We start from the raw sequence: 24,562 nt of genomic DNA, 5'->3' as shown, positions 1-24,562 counted from the left end.
CCCAGGACAGTGTCCCTTCCTCTGCGAATATCGAGAATTTTTATATTGTACAACCAAGGCCGTGTCGAAAACCTTAGGCGCTCAGATGCAAGCAAGAAAATTCCACTCTTCCCCACTTCGTGATTATGCCAACGGCACTGTATTGGAAAAATAACTTTCTGTCTAACATCAGATGTCTCTCGTATATTCCTTTAGGTATAGTCTCACGAAGCCAAGCGACAGTCAGTGGGGAAGGAAAGCGAAAGACGGATCATGGTCAGGAATGCTTGGAATGTTACACAGAAATGTAAGTATAATTAGCAGGAGAAATTTATAATTTAAATAATGAGAAATGTTAAGTGTAATCCATCTTATTTAAAATATCAAACCGCACGCTGAACTCTTGAAATGCTTTATAAATTAAAAAGGGAGATTACAGCACCTACACTATACTGCTAAGGATACGTACATGTTTCAAAGAACCTTTTATTGCTATAATGTTCAATAAAGTGTCGGCCTAAGTTTTCCCTTATACACACTGTATCCTCGTCGGTAGACTCGGAATCATTTTTTTATGGTCCATTTCTCCTTCAACATAGCAGTAAATTCAACTACTGATTGCGGGCATGTTGGCCTGGCCTGAAACCGACGTTCGATTTCATCTGAAAGGCGTTTACTGGGGTTAAAGTTGGCGTTCCGTGCAGGCCAATGAAGCTTTAAACATCATGACTTCCAACCAATTTACTTTACTACTGGCTCTTCAGTATGACCAAGGCCGAACTGTAGTAGTGCCATTTACAGGTCTCCAACGTTGTGGGGCCCCCAGACCATTGCCACTACTGTTGATCTAGAGCTCCCACAACTCGATTTTGAGACCCTACGGTCTCAAACGATATATGCGTCGGACCCCAGACCACCTGATTCCAGCATTGAGCACTGAGCATTGGTGAAAAGCGCCCTTTCCATACCTCTCCCATAGCAGGGAGGAAGAGCAGAATTGTTCAGAATATCTATGCACCGCATGGTATTTATTGTTTCAGGAACGAAGACTAATGGTCATAGTCCAAACAACGAGAAACAGCCTCAGACAGGTTACAGTTCCTCCACAAAATTTCACATAGTGTGCGTAGTGGTAAGGTCATGCGCCACCTGTTGTTTCCCAAATCTGCGCCATATGTACGTTGTGAAGAAATACACTACTGTAAATGCCAGAAAAGTGTCGTGTGTTGGGTTCTGTTAGGGACCCCTGCGGCCAAAAAAAAAAACCTTACCAAGCTATTTTTTTTAGGCCAACTGAATAATTAAATTCATCTGCCGTGCATTGTATATTATGTCCGTAAAATTGCACGGGTTTATGATCGATTTGCCTGTTTTGCTGGACGAAAAACCCGAGTTGCTACCCGCGCAGACACCCCTCCGGCCAAATGGCAGAACACAACAGACCGCACACACCGCTAGGAGGTAGCCAGGCTGCCTATTATTGGCTCAGGCGATCCTGACGGAGACTATCTGTCTAGTCTCCGTCAGGATCGCCTGAGCTCCTGAACCGAGACCAAGTTTTAAAAAAAGGTAGAGTGCGCGTAGTACAGTATGTATGGAAGAAGGTTGTTGTTGTTGTTGTAGTAATAGTAGGATTTTAAGCGCATCAACGACTGAGGCCATATTGTTCCGTGTATATTGTCTGTAAATTGCATGTATTCTGAGTTGATTTTCTGTTTGCTGGACGAAAAATCCAAGTTTGATGAATTTGAGGTATTGCTCAAAACATCAAAGGCACATATTGTGGGGATTTCAGAAACGTGGTGTCACACAGATATAAGGAATGCAGAACTGGAATTTGGGGAGTACAATGTCTACAAAAGGGATAGACAGGATAGGAAGGGAGGAGGGGTTATGCTATGAGTTAAGAAATACATAAAATCCAAGGAAGTGAAGCCAGTCGACATCGCTGGATAGTGCAGTGTCGAGTCAATTTGGTGTGACTTAGGCATTGGGAGATCAAAATTGAGAGTAGGAGTGTGCTATAGGCCTAATGACTGTGATGAGTATAATAAGAAACTGTACAGGGAAATAGAGTGGGCCAGTACATCAGAGAGTCTTATAATGGGGGATTTTAATTTCCCAGATATTGACTGGAATTTGGGGGCTGGTCACTCACACACTAGCAAGGCTTTTGTGGATTTATTGGAGAATTGTTTTCTACATCAGCATGTACAGAAGGCAACTAGAGGGAGCAATACTCTTGATCTGATTATCAGTAGTGATTCTTCATGCATTAAGAATCTACAGATAAAGGAACCACTAGGTGGCAGTAATCACAGTGTGCTGAAGTGGGATTTACTCAAAGAGGTAACTACCATTAGGGGTAAAGGGAAGGGTTATTGCTTCCGTAAAGGCAACTACGATGGACTGAGACAGTATTTAAATTCTATACAGTGGGGACCAACTGATGATGTTACCAACAGCAAATTCAAAATGGGAAGCATTCAAAGAACTTATCTTGGAAGCTACTAGGCTTTACATACCAACTAAGAAATATTGTTCAAGGTTTAGGCCTAAATGGATGTCAGATGAACTAATGAGACATATGGCAGAGAAGAAAAATGCATGGGATACATACAAATTAACACGTGACATAGAAGCCTATGATAGATACAAGTTGATCTGTAACCAAGTTACAAAGGAGGTTAGGCAGGCAAAGGCAGATTATGAGAAATCTTTGGCAAGGGATGCAAAGAAAAACAGCAAAGAGTTCTTTACTTATGTAAACTCTAGAAGGAAGGGGATGAATCAGATTGGTCCACCTGATATCGATGGGTCAACTGTTGATGATCCTGCTCAGGTAAGGGGAAGTCTTGCCTGACCAATTTGATTGGATACTATGATGCAGTCACAAAAGAACTGGATGCAGGGAATAACTTTGATATTATATATTTAGATCTTAGAAAGGCTTTTGATACTGTTGCACATGGAAGACTGCTGCACAAATTGGAGCAGTGTGGCATTGGAGGCAAATTGCTGCTATGGATAAAGGGGTGGTTGAGGGGGAGAAGACAGAGAGTGGTAATCAATGGACACTGCTCATCGTGGACTAATGTTATTAGTGGAGTCCCTCAGGGTTCAGTATTGGGTCCATTATTGTTTTCTGTATTTATAAATGATATTAATGATGGTGTATCCAGCTTAATGTCCAAGTTTTCAGACGATACGAAGGTTGGCAGGGTTGTCAAGGACACTACTGACACTATGCTACTGCAACAGGATCTGGAAAGGTTGAGCAGATGGGCTGAGAGGTGACAAATGAAGTTTAGCATTGACAAATGTAAAGTACTACACATGGGAAACAGCAACCCCAGAGCAACGTATCAACTCTGTGGTACTACACTGACAGTGGTAGAGAATGAAAGGGATCTGGGGGGTGGTTGTGCAGGCAGATATGAAGTTTTCTGAGCAATGCAGACGGGCTGCAAGAGTCGCTCATGGTGTATTGTCGATGATATATAGGAATTTTTCTAGCAGGGATAAGGAGGTGATTATTCCCTTGTATAAGGCAATGGTCAGGCCATACCTAGAATACTGTATACAGGTCTGGAGGCCTCATTTCAAGAAGGATGTAGAGCTGCTGGAACGAGTACAGAGAAGGGCAACAAGATTAGTGAATGGAACAAAGGGGTGCTCTTACGAAGAAAGGCTTAAGTTTTGTAAATTACAGTGTCTGGGGACTAGGCACCAGCGAGGTGATCTGATAGAGGTATATAAAGGCTTGAATGGTTTGAGCATGCTCAATGCTGATGGGATTCTTCCTCTTGCTCAGAATAATCACTTGAGAGGGCATAAATTCAAATTGAGGAAAGACAGATGTAGGATAGACGTGAGGAAATTTGCCTTTAGCCAGCGGGTGGTTGGTTGCTGGAATAGACTTCCATCCCTTGTCGTGGAAGTTGATAGCCTAAATAAGTTTAAGGCTCAGCTGGACAGGTATTTCGCACGAACAGAGGAGTGAAGTGGAAGTGGTTATTTTTTATTTATTTTTTTATTATTATTTTTTTTATTTTTGGCTGATGCTGCATAAGCTTGCTTTCTTGCATCAAATGCCCCTACTAATGCTAATGCTAATGCTAGAGTGCGCACAGTACAGTATGTATGGAAGAAGGTTGTTGTTGTTGTAGTAATAGTAGGATTTTAGGCGCATCAACGACTGAGGCCATATTGTTCCGTGTATATTGTCTGTAAATTGCATGTGTTCTGAGGTCGATTTTCTGTTTGCTGGACGAAAAACCCAAGTTTCCGGAAAAAAAAAAAAAAACTATGCTGTTCTCGCCTTAGACCGACTAACTCAGCCACGTTGTGAAAAAGGCCATAAAAATTAATTCCACCCGGTGTGGGGAGACGGCAATTCTACCAACTGTGCTTTCCACGAGGGTACAGAATTGGGGGTGAAAGCAAGTGTAAGGGGATGTAGGTGAAGGCATCCCCTAAGTTTACAGTGTGGTCTGGGCGGTAGCACAATGGAATCGTCACCGTCCTCATCCTTTTCCGAGTGGAAAAGGCCCAGGTTCGAATCCCGTCGATGACGCGAGGAATTTTTATGGGCTTTTATCACTCCTGGCTGAGTTAGTCAGTCTCAGGCGTCGATAGCCAGGTTTTTCCCCCAGAAACTGGGGTTTTTCGTCCAGCAAAACAGGCAAATCGAAAACACACGCAATTTACAGACACGATACATATATGGGTATATGAAATAACTTTCCAGGTGACCCTAATGTAAGTTGACAGTGGAGCGTTTTCTGTACAAGACGAACAACCAAATTTCACAGTTGTGACGATACCCTGATGAATGAAGTTCTCCAAGCATCCCCAAGACCTAAACAACGCCATCAGATCGAAAAACAAGTAGACGCATGCATTACGTGCTGCGATGTTTGCTTTGTGTGCTACAGCTCTTGCAAAAAAACAGTGACATGCAGCTCCCTACGTATTGTTATATTAATATTGTGCTGTATCGTTGTACTCCCTCCAGAATCCCTGAACTCCTGACAGACAGACATGATCTATGTACCATTCTTCGAGCGCCTTGCAGACTTTTTACACCAATTTCTACGGTTTTCGACCTGTTATAGCACCATGGCGTTTCCATTTGGTAATTATTACAGACCCCTTTGATGTAGGGTTTTGCAGTTTTGCTAAAATAGCACGAACGGGTTGTTGATTGCTCGTGTGACTGTTATTTGTATATTATTTTATTTATACATTTGACTTTTTGTTTGTTGTTCTTTACAGTTACCTGCATATTATGCTACTTTTTTCTAATTACATCTTGTTCTGTATTCAATCGTGTAATGCTTCTCGCCTTGTCTACCGTAGTAAGAACATCTGAAACAAAGATTATTTATCCTACGATGACTCCCGTTGGAAGTCACCAAGCTCAACCCATCTACTGTATTTCGTCGTTCTACTTATTTTTAGCGCGAGCGCACTTGCTTTTATACCTATTCCCGATTCGTGGATGACGAATATAATTACCATTTTTAACGAAATTCCACTGGTGTCCAAATCCTTTGGATGTGCCCTCGTGAGTAGCACTGTGGTTATAATCACGTCCTTACACATTGGGTGGAAAAGGCCTGAGTTGGAATCCCGTTAATGGTGCAAATAATTTTTATGGGCCTTTGTCATAACGTGGCTGAGTTAGTCTTTCTCAAGAGAGGTTTGCAAGGTTTCCCTTCTGGAAACTCGGGTTTTTTGTACAGAAAACAGTCAAATCGACTACAGAATATAAGCAGTTACGACACAATATACCGACGCCTCATAGCCTTAGTTGGTTTTGTGCTCCACACACACACACACACACACACACACACACACACACACACACACACACACACACACACACACACACACACACACACCTTTTTGCAGTATAGTGTAAGTATTATTATCTCATTAAATGGCCAAGATTTCAACAGTTTATTCTCCATCTGTAAATTTTCGTTTCCGAAGCTTTTACAATCCTAAAATTACCGCGATCTTTTAAGCTTGATTAACATTAACGTTGACATTAGTAGGCTACTTACCGTCAGTCAGCAGCCTACTAATGTCAATTATGAATACAGTATGGCCATATCATATGCAATACATTTTCAAAAAATTTACTGTTACATTTAGAACGAACTCTGAGCTTTGCACTCATTTTTAAACTTTTCCACATTTAGTTAAAAAATCGAATAATCAACATTAATACGAGGGGATATCAAAAAGTTCGTACCCTGACCTAGATAAAACATCAGTAGGAAGATGCCGTTTTTAATATAAGTTGTCTACGTATTGAATAACTAACATGTGAAATTTCATTCCGTAGGTGATCATACGCCAGAGGTGGAGTCCGGAATCTGAGGAAGGACGCTATGGTTGACAAAGTGGAATATCGAGCAGTGATCAGGTTCCTGCATTTGCAGGGCAAGAAAGCCCTGCAAATGCAGGAACTTGCAGGAACTTGCAGAAAATGCAGGAACGGGCAGAATTGTCCATCCTATGACACTGTTAACAAGTGTAAACGGGAGTTCCAGTGCGGTCGTACAAGTGTCTTTGACGAGCCAAGAGAAGGAAGGCCATCAACATCCACAGACAGTGAGACGGTTGCAAAGGTTGAGCAGCTGGTGCTGAGTGACATTCCATTTTCCATTTATTTGTACACACAATTCTTTACATTTTATATACAAGAACTTACAGAGAAGATATATATATTGACATTCATTCATTCATTTTCATTCATTTATTAATTACACACAATATAGTCCCAACATTATGTACATAAAAGTATATACATGATTTATATACAAGATATATTTACATATAATTATATGCTCTGACAAACATTAAACTCTCGTGTGTGTGTGCAAGTGTGTTCTTATTCAGAGTAGCTCCCAGGCATAAGCCCAAATCTACCTTGAGAACTTGGGAATATATAGTCTTTACAAAGCAGTCCTTAAAAAGTATGTTAAATTACCTGAGTCTGATTTTACTGTAGCGCTATTCGCACTTGAAATCCCGCACCCACTGGAGGTAGTGCAATACCAGTGAGTGCCAGCAATCCCGCGCCCCGGGTTGCCCATACCAGGGAGCCAGCAGGGAAAAAAAAAATAATAATAAATATATATATATATATATATATATATATAATAAAACAACAAAAATTCTATAGTCTGGATGGCACAACTATAAACTTCAAAAATCACAGTTCAACTGAATATTTCCTCAGCTGCTGTTTCACATGCACTGGAACCTCCAAAACCAATAACGGTGCTATCCAGCAATCTCCAACTGTACGCCATGGATAATAGACGCTTTAGACCACCAGACCCGACGCAATGAATCTGATCCAGCACGGCAGAATCCAGAATGGAGTATTCATGATTGCAGCACAAAAGACAACCAACCAGAGCACCGGACCCAACACCATGAATCAGGTCCAGCACCCCAGCCGCCAGCCAGATGTAGAAACCAATAGTGAAACTCCATGAAGACAATTAAGACACTAGGTTTGTCTCTGAAGAAAGGCTCTGAGAACAGTTCTTCTTGTAAAAACAGCAGCTGAAAACTCCTGAAATAAATTAAAACAGTCACGATTTGCAATAAGCAAATGCATTGTATCAAATGATAAGTCAGGAATATGCACCATCAAAATCCGCCTTTGGTCTTCATACTCCCGACATAAAAAAATTACATGCATCCAAGTCTCCTGCTCGCCACATGTACAGAAAGGATCTGTCTCCAACCCTCTCTCATATAATTTGGCCCTAAGTGAGCCGTGTCCTGTTAACAAATAAGAAGTGTACATAGAAGGCGAAAACCAAGATGCCACGGTTTTTGCCAATGCATAGTTCACCTGGGGAATATATTTCCTCGTCACAGCTCCAACATCACCACTTTCCCATCTGGTCTGCCATAAATCCATTAATTTGTTCCATATTCGTTGTTTTTCTTCTTTAATATTATTCTCCAAATCAATTGTAATATCCAAAAACGTTACTGATGTACCCTTTTTCAATTTGTACAAAAACCCTCTGTAGACAATAAATAAATCCAATGGCATGGTACCAGCAATTACCTGTAGGGCGTTTGTAGACGCTGTTCTAGGTACTTTCAATAAAGTTAATAACATAGAGCGCTGAAGCGATAAAAGTTTCGATCGAATCCTAGTTTTAGTTACCACAGAAAACCAAACAACAGCCGCATATGCCACTATCTGGAGAAAAATAGTCTTATAATACAATGACAACACTCTCTTATTCAATCCCCACTCCTTACGAGAAATCCTAGCAATGGAGCCTGTAAAGTGTCTTACTTTTACATTTAGGTGTGAAACATGTGGGAAAAAGGAAAGTTTGTCATCTATGATTAATCCCAAATACTTAGTTTTAGCAACATAAGGAATTTGAACACCACCTAAAAGAACTCTTGGAGGCCTGCCGTAATCAAATTGTTTCTTAAAAACCATAAAACAGGTCTTACTTGCAGAGATCTTCAATTTGTTCAAATTGGCCCACTCCATTAAATCATCTAAAACTGACTGTATTTTTCTTTCCAATATAAGTCTGGAGCGCCCAGAAACTCCAATCACAAGGTCATCAGCATAAGCTATCTTAGCAACCTCTGTACTCTCCTTAACAAGCCACTGATCTAAAACTGCATTCCAAAAGAGAGGTCCCAAAACCGAACCTTGAGGACAGCCTCTCGAGACACTGGCACTATATGACAGATGACGTGCACGCACAGTAATAAATCTGTCCTGAAAGTATGACCTTATAGTGTTAAATATGTAACTATTACACTCTGCAAGCACTAGAGATCGAAGGGCACTTTCCCACCATACCGAATCAAATGCTCCTTCGAAGTCTATAAAGACCATAAGAACATATTTCTCAGAAGAATCCTTAATGTACTTTAAAAGAGATGTTATGGCGTCCTCTGTAGAGTGCCCCTTCTTAAATCCATGCTGATCAGCAGAACACAGATGCTTATCCTCTAACATCGCAGAAATTCTGGGAGCAAGTAACCTTTCATAAACCTTACCCATGTTCGCCAAGAGAGAAATTGGTCTGTATGCTCTCGGATCAGTCCTGGGCTTACCAGGCTTATGCAATATCTTTAGCAGTGCCATCTTCCACGGTCTTGGAAAAGTACCTTCAGTGAAACATTTATTAAACAAATTTAACATAATTTGAGGAAAGTAATCATAAAACTTAATGATTACTTGATTTTCAATTAAGTCCAAACCTGGACATTTCTTAACGTTCAATTTAGCTACTGCTGCACCCAACTCCACCAAACTGAAGAGTTCAGCTTCAGCGTCACCTGCTCCTGTAAACTCAGAGTTCATCCGGCGTATCTCCGTTTGTTCAGGTGAATCATCTTGAGGAAGATCCTGAGGAAATAGTCTTCTAACAATCGTTTCCACACTAGAAAACCAATCCAATGTCTCATCATTATTGTTCAATACAGTGTTGTATATTTCTCCACAAAGCAACTTATTACGAGAGATTTTATACACGAGACCCCAGGGATCTCTGTTACCAACTTCATTAACCAAATTTTGCCAACAAGTTCTCTTGCTCTCAGCAATAGCCTTATGAAAGGCCTTTCTTCTCTCTTTATAGGCATTTTTAAATGATTCCACATCAACACTAGAGAGATGTCTATTTCTTTGGTATACTTTCCTAGCCTGGCATACCTGAGACCTCAGAGAAGACAAAGCAGGAGTCCACCACGGCACAGACAACTTTTTAGTCCTTTTTCTCCTCGTAGAGTGCACACAAGCCTGGAAAATATGATACTGTACATAGTTTACATATTCATAAGCTGTCATACCATTTAAACTCTCTCCAGGTATCGCACAATTATCACTATAGAAAACTGTAGTCAAATAATTTTTAAAATTGTTCCAGTTAACACGGTCCATAGAAAATCTAGACAGATCACTCGTAGCGAAGCTCTTTTCCCTTACTTCGAAACAGAGATCAAATGAAATTGCACGGTGATCACTATTTACTAAACCAGAATTGACTTCCCAATTCAAAATAGAATCGCACATACGAAGAGATGTCACAGTTACGTCAATATTAGACTCTCCATTTACAGTTGAAAAGGTGAACGGCTTATTTGGAAGGTTTTGAACAACAAGATTATGAGATAATAAGAGGTCTTCAAATTGGTTCCCTCTCACATCAGTATATCCACTGTGCCAAAAATGTGATTTTGCATTAAAATCAGCAGTCACAATGAGATTATGGGATGCATATCTTAAACAAATATTTTCCAAATTATGAAGCGCTATCTGAATATTTTCCGATGGAGGACAATACAGTGACGCTAGGCAGAAAGAAGAAACTTGTGAAGACACAATAATGCTTGTCATACACGCCGAGCACAAACCCGTGATTGACGTTACAACAAGGTCTTGATTAAAAATTACAATAGCGGATTTTGGAGGAACATCCACAGCTGCTACTATTCTAGTAGAAGAAGGAAAACCCATAATCTTATGAGCTGCCCCTCCCACTTGTGAGGAATAAAATGGCTCCTGTATACAAACAATATCTATACAATGCTCCAAGGCAATCACCCTTATTTCATCAGCAACTGCCCGACAGCGCTGACCATTTATTTGCAAAATTTTTAAATCTCTATGTCCTTGCAAAGCTCCAGAGGTAAAATCAGAGAAGGAGTTATTATCCATGATTGATGCGCATGTTTGCTAATTCCACTGCTCTCATGTACTCAGGACACTTAATGTCCCTTACGGAGTGATTACAATCTCTGTTTCTTCTCTTACAATTAATACATTGTGGAGGATCCTCCTTGTGAGGGCACTCAGCGAAAACATGACCCCCATTAGCACAGTGACCACAAGAAACAGTCTTGTGTGAACATGACTGTGCACCATGTCCAAAACCCAGACATCTAAAACACTTGTTCACCACCGTGAATTTCCGAAACCTATGTGAACCGAATCCAAGGAAAATTCTTTCATTATGAAACAAGCATTTATATAATCGAGGGCTGAAACCAATGACCCAATTAGTTGCATTAGTTCCAGATCCAGAATTAAATCTGAATGTTACTTCATCTTTTACCTCATCCTGAGTAAATTCATAATCTTTAAAATTTTTATAATATAAATCCTCCAGGATTTCATCCTTTGTAAACTCCTTGGGCACCCCGTATACAAGCACTGTTGGATCTGACATTTTAGGCCTCTCGATCGATATACCAACCTCCTTTAAAGCTGAAACGTTCCCTATCCTAGTTGCATCTTCTGAGTTTGTGGTTTCTAATAAAACCCCTTTATTCCTCAGGAGACGAATATTTTTAATTTTCATATTCTTATAATCCTTCTTAATTGCGTCTGCCACCGCATTCCTGACGTCTTGGCTTGAAGCCAAAGCAGAATTCTCTGTTGGTCTAAGTATAACAATATTTTTAGGGTCCGAAATACCACGAGGACTAACCGAGGACACATGCACAACCTTATCTGCAGCAGCAACACCCATTGCGCGCCTCTCAGTAGCCTCTCTAACAATAGTATCACCATTTAAATTCTCACAAACCAAATTCTGCCTAACAGCATCAGCAAAAAATCTATGAGGAGCTGCCCGTTTCTCCATTAGCTGATTAAAATGATTTGCTCGAATTTCTAGTTCAACTGATTTAGCTTTTAATCGCTCATTGTCAATCAATAAAGCTGTTGTGACTGCCTCCAAATCTGCCCACAAACTATGGATGCGATTTGAGGCCAACTTTGTTACTTTGCTTGAATCAGCTGACATTACCTCACCCAAAGCCTTTCGGATTTTGGCTACCGCTGAATACACAGCAGAAGCCTCTATGGACCCACCAAGGTCCAAACCCTCGGTAAATGACGAATCCCGAACCACATCATTTTCACTAGAACTATTTTGATTATCCGTATTAATCGTAGTATTGACAGACGTCACTCAGCACCAGCTGCTCAACCAGTTATGGGTCTGTCCACAGCATTTTACGTGACCATCTGCGCATGTCTAAAGTCTCCGCACGATGGGTTCCAAAGTTGCTGACGCCTTTGTAGAAGCAATGTCGAGTGCAATGTTCTTGCCAACTGTTGGATTTGTGTAATGCGGATGTTGAGAACCTTTTTTGATCGGTTGGTTACAAATGACGAATGCCGGGTGTACCAGTATGAGATGAAGACTAAAGACATGTCAAAGCAGTGGCTTCGATTCGTCTCAGGAAGTCATCAGTGAAGTGGAATCGTGGTTTCAGGCAAAAAGTGCGGACTTCTATAATCAAGGCATTAAACAACTGATTCATAGATGGGAGAAATGTGTTACTATACATGGAGCGTACATAAAAAAGCATTAGAGTTCCTGTGAAGTTTCACCTTTCTAGGGCTGTTATTTTTATGTAAGCGTACGAACTTTTTGATACCCCCTCGTAATTACATCTACATTAATTACAGCAAAATCAATATAAAATTATTATTATTTACCACTGTTGCAAATTAATTGCAATGTATTAACAGCAGGCGGACTTAGCTCTAGGGCCATTTGCTCCAACCGTTGACAGAGTCGAAGCAGCCACATTCACCAATCCTTTTGGAATAGGAGAATATTATATTCTTGGAATGATAATTCCTGCATCGAAAGATCATTTTCTCTGCTTCAAAATTTTTCCATGGTCGGTAAGTAATTTCTTTTATCTCGAATGCCTGCAAATATTTGAAATTCGGTGTTCCAACCCTGTAAGGCTCACATTCCTTAAAATATACGAGATACAAAAGAATTTTAATCACGCTATTTTCTATTTATAATATTTAGTTTTAATTAAATTAGTGCAACAGTTTTTGTAATGTAGACTAATTCCTTCTAACGAAACTTGAAAGAGATATTGAAGTGTTTCTACTAGTATCTATGTAAAACTTTTTTTACCCTGATTGCTTCTGTTTTTTTTTAAGATATACTGGATTTTAATGAATCGTGAAAAACCGTATCATTCAATCTTCTGAGAAAGCCACGCTGAAGTCATGTTTATTTGTTTTAAATTTCCAAATCCAATTATTAGCGTTGACTGAGATTTTCAATTCTTTCAAATTCCAGGTGTGGGTGACCCTTTTCATTATGGTTATTGTGGTTTCAACAGTTTCTTTAATAATATGGATGAATCCTCCTAACCAGGCATTAAAAAGACGCAAAAAACTACGCAAATGGTTTATGTTTTTCTGGAATTACACTGTTTATCTTGTTGAAGAAGGTGAGTATTTCATCATGCCCGTGATATTGTTTCTCAAAATAGTTGAATTTTACTGATGTGCACTTTCTGGTTATTTAATTCGTCATATTTGAATAATTTATTTTGCAGGATGAAAGATTGATGACCCGGATAGTCACAATTTATCAGAAATACCTGCTTCGTTAAAAAAAAAAAATAATAAATAAAATAAAATCTGTTGGTCCCATCGCCTTTACCAAATACAGAAAACCTTTCCAACTAAACTATTGTTTAATTGGACTAAACAAGTGGAAATCACTAGGGTCAAGGTTAGGCTGTAGGGAGGAGGATGATCAAAAAGTTTCATTAATGGTCTCTTGGGTTGCATGCTCTTTATGCAATCTTCATTTGCCATACCATATTAGTACTCTACGTCTCAATAGCCCAGTTCGCTTCCTGCGATTTAAGTCCCATAAGTTCTTTCAGAATTTGATAGTATGAAATGCAAAGACGAATGCCATGGCAGTGCTGGAAACAGTCGCCATTATCTAGAGTTGCCAGATGTTCCCACAATGTCCCAGATGTTTAGAAAGTGTCCCTAAAAGGTAATATGCAAGAATTGCAAATCAGCACGGACTTCATACTGCCCGCTTTCCAGATCAATATTCTGTACATTATACCACGAGCTCCCTCGAAATCATCAAAGATAACATATCATCTTACCACGATTAGGATTGCATTAGTGTGCACGTGAGGGGCATAAGTAAGGAGTATGGCCAATGAAGTCGAAAATACATTTGCCATATAAGTTAAAGAGACTGAGAATAACTGAATTTATGATTTATTTAAAAAAGATGATTACTTATTTTATAATCTAGAATTATTATTGTTTATAAGAGGGATGAGGGTGATTTGAATCGATTTTAATTGCGGCGCCCGCCGCTAGGCAGCGCTTCCGTCGAAACACTTTGAACCAAACTGACCAGGGGAGGTCTGCCACCCCTCCACTTGAGGGCGCAGCCATCAAAACACTTTGAACCGATTTTAATTGGAACAGTCACCACCGTCGCACACAGGTGTGGAAACTGAAGGCGATGACATCAATCACGTGACCTTCCTTCCCATGATCCTTTGCGCAATATCCTCTGGAATTTGGTGTTTTTGACTTCCCGTGATGCTTTGCGCTCACCGAATTCCGTATTTTTTTTTTTTTTTTTTTAATTTTGCTCCTGGAGGGCAGCACATGTATATTTTAAAATGAATTTTAAAATATGTGCCTTAACCACAGGGTTACTGAGCTATTTACTTACAACACTGCAAATGTGGTATTTGAACACAATTTTTAAATGAAGATTATCAACATGTTAATGTTATTTTCAGCCAATAAATTAATTAGTACTATTTTGAATTGTTGTTTTTATTTTTAAGTATTTATGAACAAATCAATGGTATTATTTGAACATAATTAAAGTATTCATGAGCAAAATTTTTAACCAATGGTATTTTGTCAGTTGAAAGTGATTTTCAATTTATTTTTAATGAAGACATAGATTTTTAATGAATGACCTCTTTTTGAATACTGAGCTACAGTTGCTTTTATTCAAAAGATTTAAGTTTGTACCTCAACATCCTCGTGAATATTGTTTGCCGTACAACGAACAGTCAAACACATGCATGGCAAGATTTCACTGGTTCTCTTTATTTCGAACACAATTTTAATTTGATTAGTGTTATTATTTGAACGCAATTAATATGTTTTTCATAATTATAAAGTTTGAAATTAATTTAAAAGGGTTGAATTTTAAGGAGAAATTAAAAAGTTAAAGAAATTTCCCAAAAGTTGTGTGAAAATTACAAGGTAAACATCGCAACTTCCAACCTATATAACATATTGAGAAGGGCAACAAGATTGGTGAGGGGAATGAAGGGATCCTCTTACCAAGAGAGGCTTAACCCTGGCTGGAGGCTAGGCACCTGCACGGTGATCTGATTGAGGTGTATAAGGCCTTGAATGGGTTGTGCACGCTGAATTCTGATGGGATCCTTCCACTTGTTTAGATTACGAACCTAAGGTGGCATAAATGACAGGTTAAATAAATTTAAGGAGGAACTGGACAGGCATTTGGAGGGAATGGTGTGATTTTTTTTTTTTTTTTTTTTTTGGCTGATGCTGCATAAGCTCATACATTTGCTTTCTTGCATCACATGCCACTACTACTGCTACTACTACTATTCTGGTTAAAATTCTAAAATCTTCATTGCAGACACAGTTTAAACGAACTTTTATCGGAATTCTAAAGAGACAATATAAACCCGCACAGGTCTTTACTAATAATAAAAATCTCAATTAGATTGCATACTGTTATGAGAACAATCCATTTTTTGTTTCCCCGTATGAAGTTTTCAAGTATAGCGCCAGAAAGTGTTCAGCATTTACAGTATGGAAAAATTTTCGAGCTCCATAAAAATTGACCGGTGATGCTAAGTTTAAGTACTCAGCAATTATATTTAACGTATTTACATAGTTTTGACCTACTACACACAAAGAAAAAGTTCAAAAGCAAAATACAAGGAATTTAAATCATACTTTAATCATAACTATATAAAATCGGTGTGTAGATACACCATAGACAACTCTTAAAAAACTACAAAGTAGTTGTTGTGGGCATCATTTTCTCTTTCTCATATTGGGTGGTGGTACTCACCCAGACATGTTTCAAGACAATGGCCTATCATCAATGATACCAATAGCCTTGAAACATGTCTGGGTGGTGGTACTCACTGAGAATAAGTAACAATAGTCTTCTCTATTAGTCTTCTCTAACAAGCAAAAAATTAAGTGATATCCACAATATTTTTTATGCCCATAAGCCTGGAAAACGCGATATAGGTAGAATTCTGAGAAAAACCCCTAAAACAGCAGCGCCATAAACCTCTGTTGACATCATAATCCTTTGGTGTAATTCCTGGAATTCAAAGAGAGGGTTTTATTCCCAATACATGGTGTAGCAAGTCTTATGACATCATAATCCTTTGGTTTAATTCCAGGAACACAATTCCCAATTAAACAGCATATTTTTAAATAATTTTAACGTGTCTCTGTAGCCAATAAAAATAATTGCATGTCTATATGAGCGCAATAACATTTATTGTGATCCTATGATTGTGTTTTTCCCAAAGCACTAAGACGTTAGAATCTATTATCAATAGTTTAACAATTAAAACTTATTTTCTCTCTCAATAATAGTGCTAAGACACAGATAAAATTTGCAAAAGAATAAAAATTTATTTCTCTATCAATAATAATGTTAAGGAACCACAAAGACACAGATAAAAGTTACAAAAGAACATTGTATTTTATTCTTAAAAAAAAAAAAAAAAACCTAAAGATACATACAAAATACTTACAACTAAAGATTCACTAACCTAAAGTTAAGTTACTGTAACCACCATCTGTTGTTAATGCATCGTCACTCTGATCATGCCAGATGATGGGCACTGTGGAAGCACCGGACGTGGAAAAACCGCTCTCGTCAACGGCATAGGGATTCCAAGGACCACCAACATTTACATCGTCTTCTTCTTCTTCATACTCCCTGACAATAATGATGTCCGGTGAATGAACCTCACGATCAACGTATACCGATCCTATTGATACTTCCGATGCCGATCGAGAGGAGGTGGATGCTGATATATCACCATCGTATGAAAGATGCAAACTTTGCAGAGGTTGAAAATTTCATAGATACTTCCCATGGACAGCAGCTATCATCCAGCGATAGAGATTGTTTGTTTGTTATTTGGTTTTTAGGAGCATTAGCAACTAAGGCCATATTGCTCCGGGGATATGCGGTGGTCATTCTCTGACCTTTCCGCATCCTCCGTATTTGGTAAGCACGGTCTCGAACCTCGGTCTAATCAAGAAGCGTGTGCTACGCACTCCAGCGATAGAGATGAATTGGTGGAATCGATACAGGACTGCCCCGTACTAATGGGAGTTGAGCTCCGTGTTTTTGGAAAATATGTCGAGGCGTTCCAGTCAAAGACCTCATAACGGCCAGCAACATCCAAAAGGTCTATGTCGTCGCAGGAAACCCACGGGTTACAACACTCTGAACTTTTATCATAACAGACACCTGACCCTGAACACAAGCACAAACTGTAGCTACACAACATTGTAAGGATGGAAACACGTGAGAGTAGCATGAAGAAACCATCACAAAACTAGCTCTTTTAAACTCAAGCAGATCCAAATGTTGGGAGGTGGACCGCCTCCCCCTCCTGGTCAGTTTGCTTCAAAGTGTTTCGACGGCTGCGCCCTCTAGCGGTGGAGTGGGGGAGGCAGACCACCCCCGGTCAATTTGGTCCAAAGTGTTTCGGCGGCAGCGCCACCTAGCGGCGGACGCCGCAAATCAACCTCACCCCTACTTTTATATAAAAGCTATAGACATTTGGATAATAGCTTAATCATAATAATGTATTTTAAAATAGTTGATGCTATTTGACCTTATTGAAATTATATGGAATTAGGAGTACTGTACTGTTGTAGCCAAGTGGTCAGGAGCGGGAGTGCAGTAACACGCTCTTTGAGGAGACCGGGGTTCAAGCCCCTGACTGCTAAATACGGCCGATCTGCCAACCCGCAATGGACCAGCGTGGCAGATTATAGTCCATTTCCCTCAACATGAATCGTTGAGGAGGCTTCCATCCTGCAGTGGGTTGATAATGGCTGCAGTTTTTATCGTTTCCTCTCATATTTTTTACAGCATGAGGACTTAAACTGTTTAGTTAATGTAACAGTGTAATGCTTATCGCAACAAAGTTTTCCTTCACAAGTTTCCATGATATTACATTGCTTTCAAACGCACTTGTTTGAAACACTCGGCAGATTAACTTTCTGATGATGTGATTTGTTTGAAAGTAGTGCAATACTAGCGCAACTCATTGTGAAAGCAAAGTTCTGTTGTTAGCATTCAACCCGCATTGCATTAACTGAGCAGTTTAAATCCTGTTGGCTGTAAAAAAAAAAAAAAAGAGAGAAAAAGAAAAGAAAGAAAGAAAAGGAAAAAATCCATAAGGGAAGACAGAATACTCTTCCTAACTCCATATAATTCAAAAATTATTTCATTTTATTTTTATAATAAAATTATATTAAAACTAATTAAAATTATTAATATTATAATTATAAATTTGTTTTGTTCAGTTATTAATTAAATGAATTCATAACTTCGTTTATTTAATAATAAATATTATTATTTAATTCTGTCGCCGAAAATACAAAGTAGTATGTATGCGTTTATTTTCCGCATTCTTTATGTTGAAGCCATTCTGCTCCCAGATTTGAGAGTGGGGGGTATAGTACCCTACCATTATCCTCCCTGTTGATGGCACGCACAACCTTAAACTTCTTTGGAGTGAACCAGGATATTTGCATTGCACTAATGCACGTTGGGTTCGGGATGGAATTGGTAGACTCACCATGTAATTTCTGACTCCCTCATATGTAATAACTTTGCTACTGCGCCTCACGAGACAAGGTTAACTGATAGAAGGTGATTCTATCGACTGCCAGTGTTGTATAATTTTTTTATATTACTGTATATGTATTTTCTGTACAATGGTCAGTGAAGAAACACACCAAAATGTTCAACAAATAAATTGTTTATAATGATGATTCCATTTTATTAACTTAACTGACAGGCGGTTGTTATTCCATAAGTTTTGGAAGTATAATTACCACTATGAAATTACAATATAATAATTTTCATTTTTTTTTCTTTCAGGAAACGAAGAAAAAACAATAGGTAGCATTCGCTATAGCGCAGCTAGCTATTTGCTTCTCCTAACGTGGCTAATTGGTCCAGTAAGCGTGTTGACCAATTTGTTCCAGAGCCTCCTGATATCTGCTTTAACCGTGAACCCAATTCAAGTCAACGTCGACAGCTTGAAAGACGTGTATTACAAGGAAGAACTTATCCCCTTGGTAGCAAAGGGAACTATGATAGAGGACTACTTCAGGGTAAATGACATTCTTAGTGTATTCATGCCTTATTATTTTATGGTTCGTAGAAACAACAATACTCGGTGATATTCTCAATATTTCTTTAAATGAAGTGTAGGAAACAACTAACGTTATTTTAATAAACCATGTAAGAGATACCTTTTCAGTTATGTCCGTGTGATAAGACTAGCGATTCCACAATTGCAAAATTCTATTAAAATTCGCTATAGTCAAGTATAACTCTCATTTTAATTAATCCTAATTCTGAAATGTGTCACTAAGGGGGGAAAAACGAAATGGTTGCGATAACTGATCTCACTCACCGCTTGGAAAAAGGCTTGGGTTCGATTTATAATCACTAATCGATGTGGAAGCAGCTTTTATCTGAGAAGGAGAGATACCTGAAGAAGAAGGAAGAGACAAGTTTCCTGGAGAGAAAAAAAATTCTCCAGGAAACTTGGGTTTTTCTTTCGACAAATCTTCCAAGTGCACACACGCGCGCGCCACTATACTAGACACCCTACAAATTGGGACGGTATATATTCACGAGTAGTACAAAGGATCCACCAAAAAGTAGGGTGAGTGCGAGGAGGAGTTTGTGAAGCCTTCCCCCTTAGTTACATCCGTCCATTCAACTCTGAAACGGGCAAAATATGTAGATGGATTCAGAAATGTTAGAAAAGTTTTTGTGCTTTTAGTCTGAAAGTGCCTGTTCGCAAATAGTGAAAAACTGGTGTCACTTTACGACTCTCCTTGGATGCTTGCTTGCGAAGGTGTATTCGAATATGTAAACTTATTTTTATTTCTGTTCTGACTTTTATTGCTTATGTTTGTAAGTTGTAAGGTTTTATTTCAAGAAATATGAGTAGGATTCTTCATTTTTTAGAAAAGGCATGGCATTCTATTGTGCGAGTCGAAGAAAAGCATGCACGTCGTCTTTTCAGTGCTTTCAAAATTCTTGATTTTCTTTTGGGTTGTGGTAACGATATTTTTCCATTGCTTGTTGCATTGCTTACCCTCTGGAAAAAACTTTATTTTCTTCAGATTCATAATGCATCAGGTGTTGCAGCCTCAGTTCCATTCGCAGTTATTTCCTGTTACTGTCAAGGCAATTTGGATATCTGACGCCCATCTCCGTGGAACAATGCGTTTTGCATTCGAATTAAGAATTTTATAACACTTCTGAGGGAAGGAGAAATAAAATATGATACTGAATTTACATTTCAAACAAGTCACTGGACGAAATGTCTTTGAAGACAAAGCATCATGTGGTATAATAGACCATAAACTCAATAATTTGCGAAATTGACAGTATTCCAACTTTTTAGTCGCAGTCTTAAATCTGAGAAAATCTAAAAAATATATAGATAATAATATATGGAAGGTAAATTATTAACTTACACAAATGAAATCTTTGATGAATTGACTCCATTTTAATTTATTGATTGGAAAAATAGATAATAAAAAAATAAAGCGAATGAGTGAAACAAGACGAGTGTTGTTATTATCAACGTCATGCTGTTTTAATTTCCTTCTCTTTCTAGGATGGTGAAAGTGACATAATGAAAGCTCTTTGGATTCGTATACAACCTGAGTCGGTGCTAGTGAGAGATTTGACCTCCCCTGATAGCTTGGAAAAGGTTGAAAGAGGTACCCATGTCATTGTTGGCGATTCCATCTCTGTAAAGACAAATGTCGGAAAGTTCCAGAAAAAAACAAAGCGATGCAAATTCCATGTTGCCAAAGAAAAAATATCTCAGTACGCCTGTGTCATGGCCATGAGGAAATCACTTTCCCCTGCTTTTATGGACCAGATTAATATCAGGTAGGGAAGTGGCAAATTATCCCAATGTCTGAATACAAGTGATTCAAAAGTCCCTGAAGTTATTCTGCCACTGAACAGTAGCGGCGCGAAGACACGTTCCCATTTCTCGGGGAAGGGATAAGGAATCAGTTCGTAACAATATTTCGATTCGATAGTGTCCTCAAAGATTCTGGGGAGACCCCATTCTGGAGAATTTAAAGAGACGCCATTACATGATCAGAAAGTGGATTACACCTATTTTCTCATATAGTGTCTCTTTAAATCTCATGCGAATTGTTCGAGGTTGTTTTGGGTACTGATATAACCGAATAGGTTAAAACACGCTTCGTTGGGGAAAACGTGGCCTCCAGTTCTTCTCCATTGGCAGTGATGAAGTTGCCAAGCCGTCAGCAATATTGTATGCGTTTGACGTCTCCGTCCTCGTGGCTAGCAGAGTGGTTAAGAACACCATTCTTCCACACCGTGTGGAAATGGCATGGCTTTGAATCTCGTCAGATTGGAAGGAATTTGTGGTATATCAACGTGTGTATCAAAATTCGCAGAACCATTTTCAATGTTTATAGTATAGATTGACAGGGACTTTTTAACTCACCTGTATTTTCATTAAATTTTCTTTTCTATAAAAGCTGAATTGTCTGATAAATAGGTCGACCCTATTTATTTTTGAAGTAGTTCATATGATGGAAAACGCTGCCAGCTCCTGCAATAAATTGTATTTAATATAAGTTGGATAACAGCAGCCTTGGTTCAAAAATACATTTCATCAGTGGCAAATGATGCAATAAAGCAAGCAAATACAGTATCGGCAAAAAAAAAAAACACGACACCTCCCATTTCACCTATTCATTCCCTCCGATAGTTTGTCTAGTTCTTCCCTGAATTTATTTAAACTATCAACTTCCACAACAACATATGCAAGTTTGTTCCAAAAATCAGAAGTTTGCTAAAGGCAAACTTCTGCACTTTTATTCTGTAACCGCCCTTCCTCAATTTGAATTTGTGACTTCTCATGTGTGTGGTCTGAGCAAGAGGAAGAATCCCATCAGCATTGAGCTTGCTCAATCCATTAAAAGCGTTAAAAATCCTAATCAGATCACCTCGCAGGTGCCTACTCTCCAGGCGGTGCAATTTGCAAAACCGAAGCCTTTCTTGGTAACAGGATCCCTTTGTTCCTCTCACCAATCTCGTTGCCCTTCTCTGAAACCCTTCCAGCGCATCTCCATCCTTCCTAAAATGAGGCCTCCAGACCTGTATGCAGTACTCAAGGTGCGGCCTAACCATGGCAAACAAAGGGATAATCATCTCTTTATCACATAGCAACGTAGTAGTAGTAGTGGCATGTGATGCAAGAAAGCAAGTGTATGAGCTTATGCAGCATCAGCCAAAAAAAAAAAAAAAAAAAAAAAAAATCACACCATTCCCTCCAAATGCCTGTCCAGTTCCTCCTTAAAATTTATTCAATCTATCAACTTCCACAACGACAGATGGAAGTTTGTTCCGGCAATTAACCACCCGCTGGCCAAAGGCAAATTTCCGCACATCTATTCTACATCTGTCCTTTCTTAATTTGAATTTATGCCCCCTTAGGTTCGTAATCTGAACAAGTGGAAGGATCCCATCAGAATTCAGCGTGCTCAACCCATTCAAAGCCTTATACACCTCAATCAGATCACCGCGCAGGTGCCTAGTCTCCAGCCACTGCAATTTGCAGAACTTAAGCCTCTCTTGGCAAGAGGATCCCTTCATTCCCCTCACCAATCTTGTTGCCCTTCTCTGTACACGCTCAAGTAAATCTACATCCTTGCTAAAATGAGGCCTCCAGACCTGTACGCAGTACGTTTCTATATATCATTGACAAAACCCTATGAGATCTCCTGGCAGCCTGTCTGTCCGTATTGTTCAGAAAACTTCATATCCGACTGCACAATTATCCCAGGTCTTTTTGATTTTGTTATGTCACTGTGAAGTTACTGCTGTCCATATGCAGTAATTGGCATTTGTAAATGTTAAACTTCAGTTGCTATTTATCAGTCCATCTGCCCTAAATTTTCCAGATCCTGTTGTAGCAGCATACTGTCTTTACTGTCATTAACTATCCTGCCAACCTTTGTATCATCTTCAAACTTGGACATTAAGCCTGATACACCTTCATCGATATCATTGATAAATGCACAAAACAACAATGGGCCCAGCACCGAACCCTGGCGGACTTCACTAATAACATGTCCATGTAGAGCAGTGTCCATTGATTACCACTCTCTGTCTAGGAGCCACCCTTCATTTCAGGACACACACAATCAATGTACAGAAAGACTACAGTATATATAAGAGTATGTATATAAAATCTGTATATAAATATTGTATATAAATTGATTAATATATCTTGAGAATGTATATACAGTTGTGTGTTAATAAATAAAAAATAAAATAAATAAAATTGCAGTAACTTGCCCTTAATGCCATACCGCTCCAATTTGTGCAGCAGTCTTCAGTGTGCAATAGTGTCAAAAGCTTTCCTGAAATCCAAATATATGATATCAAAATTATTTTTTGCCTCCAATTCCTTTGTAACCACATCATAGTAACCAATCAGATTGGTCAAACAAGACTTCCCCTTAACAAACCCATGCTGTGTCTGAAGTATAATTGTGGCCTTGTCTAGATGATTCTTTTACTAGTGACTGCATTATTTTCCCTTGAACAGAAGTTAAAATAACAGGTCTGTAATTACTCTTGATCCCCCTTTGTGAATTGGGGATACATTTGCACATCTCCAGTCCGTGGGAACCTCCCATGAATCCAAGAATGCTGTCATAATAATTACTAATTTCCTTTGATGCTTACCTTAATATAACTGGATAGATTCCATCTGCCCAAGGTGCCTTTCTTATGTTTAACTTCATCAATTTCTCTTCCACTTTCCTCTCAGCTATTACAAAACATCATTTTGTTCCCTGTTAGAGCTTGATAAACTTCTGACCTTCACTTCTCTACAGAATTCCTCATGTGTAAGTTTAGATGCAAAACACTCATTCAGTTTACCAGTAACCTGAGCAGAACATCAACAGTCAAACCATCGATATCGAATAGACCAATTTGATTCTTTCAAAATTTCCCTGTACTTGTTAAGTAAGCATGCAGATTTCCTACTCTTAATGTTATTAGTGCCAACGTGTACAACAGCATCACCTTTTGTGCTCTGAAAAGATGATATCTGCTCTGCAATGTCATCAACCTTTGGCAATGGCAAACAAAACCTGGTTCTATTCCTTATTCTTTTTTGCACAATATATTTCCCGTTCCCCTGACAATAGAGTCAGAACTAGCTCCTGTAGGCGCCTCCGTAGCCAGGTAGGCAGGAGCAGCAGTGCGTAGCACACGCCTCTAGATTAGACCGGGGTTCGAGCCGGTCACCACCAAATACGGAGGATGCGGAAAGGTCAGGGAATGACCACCGCATATCCAGGAGCATTATGGCCTTAGTTGCTAATGCTCTTAAAAACCAAATAACAAAC

At 39.0% G+C, this 24,562-nt stretch overlaps 1 protein-coding gene across 1 annotated transcript in view; it reads left to right on the top strand.

Annotated features, from left to right (window-relative positions):
* The window catches only part of LOC150090725 (putative glutamate receptor), a 155,604-nt gene extending 134,553 nt beyond the window's left edge, over positions 1–21,051 (top strand). Inside the window, exons 4-8 of the mRNA XM_090370274.1 lie at positions 196–286; positions 12,536–12,694; positions 13,110–13,263; positions 19,005–19,240; positions 20,767–21,051. Of these exons, the coding sequence (XP_090226400.1) occupies positions 196–286; positions 12,536–12,694; positions 13,110–13,263; positions 19,005–19,240; positions 20,767–21,051 (925 nt within the window). The remainder of the gene's footprint in view (positions 1–195; positions 287–12,535; positions 12,695–13,109; positions 13,264–19,004; positions 19,241–20,766) is intronic.
* Positions 21,052–24,562: the final 3,511 nt, after the last annotated feature.

Source organism: Mastigoproctus giganteus, chromosome 1 (genome assembly GCF_048544385.1).
Source record: "Mastigoproctus giganteus isolate SK-2022 chromosome 1, ASM4854438v1, whole genome shotgun sequence".
Lineage (NCBI taxonomy): Eukaryota > Metazoa > Arthropoda > Arachnida > Uropygi > Thelyphonidae > Mastigoproctus > Mastigoproctus giganteus.
This window is presented reverse-complemented; position numbering and strand designations above follow the sequence as displayed.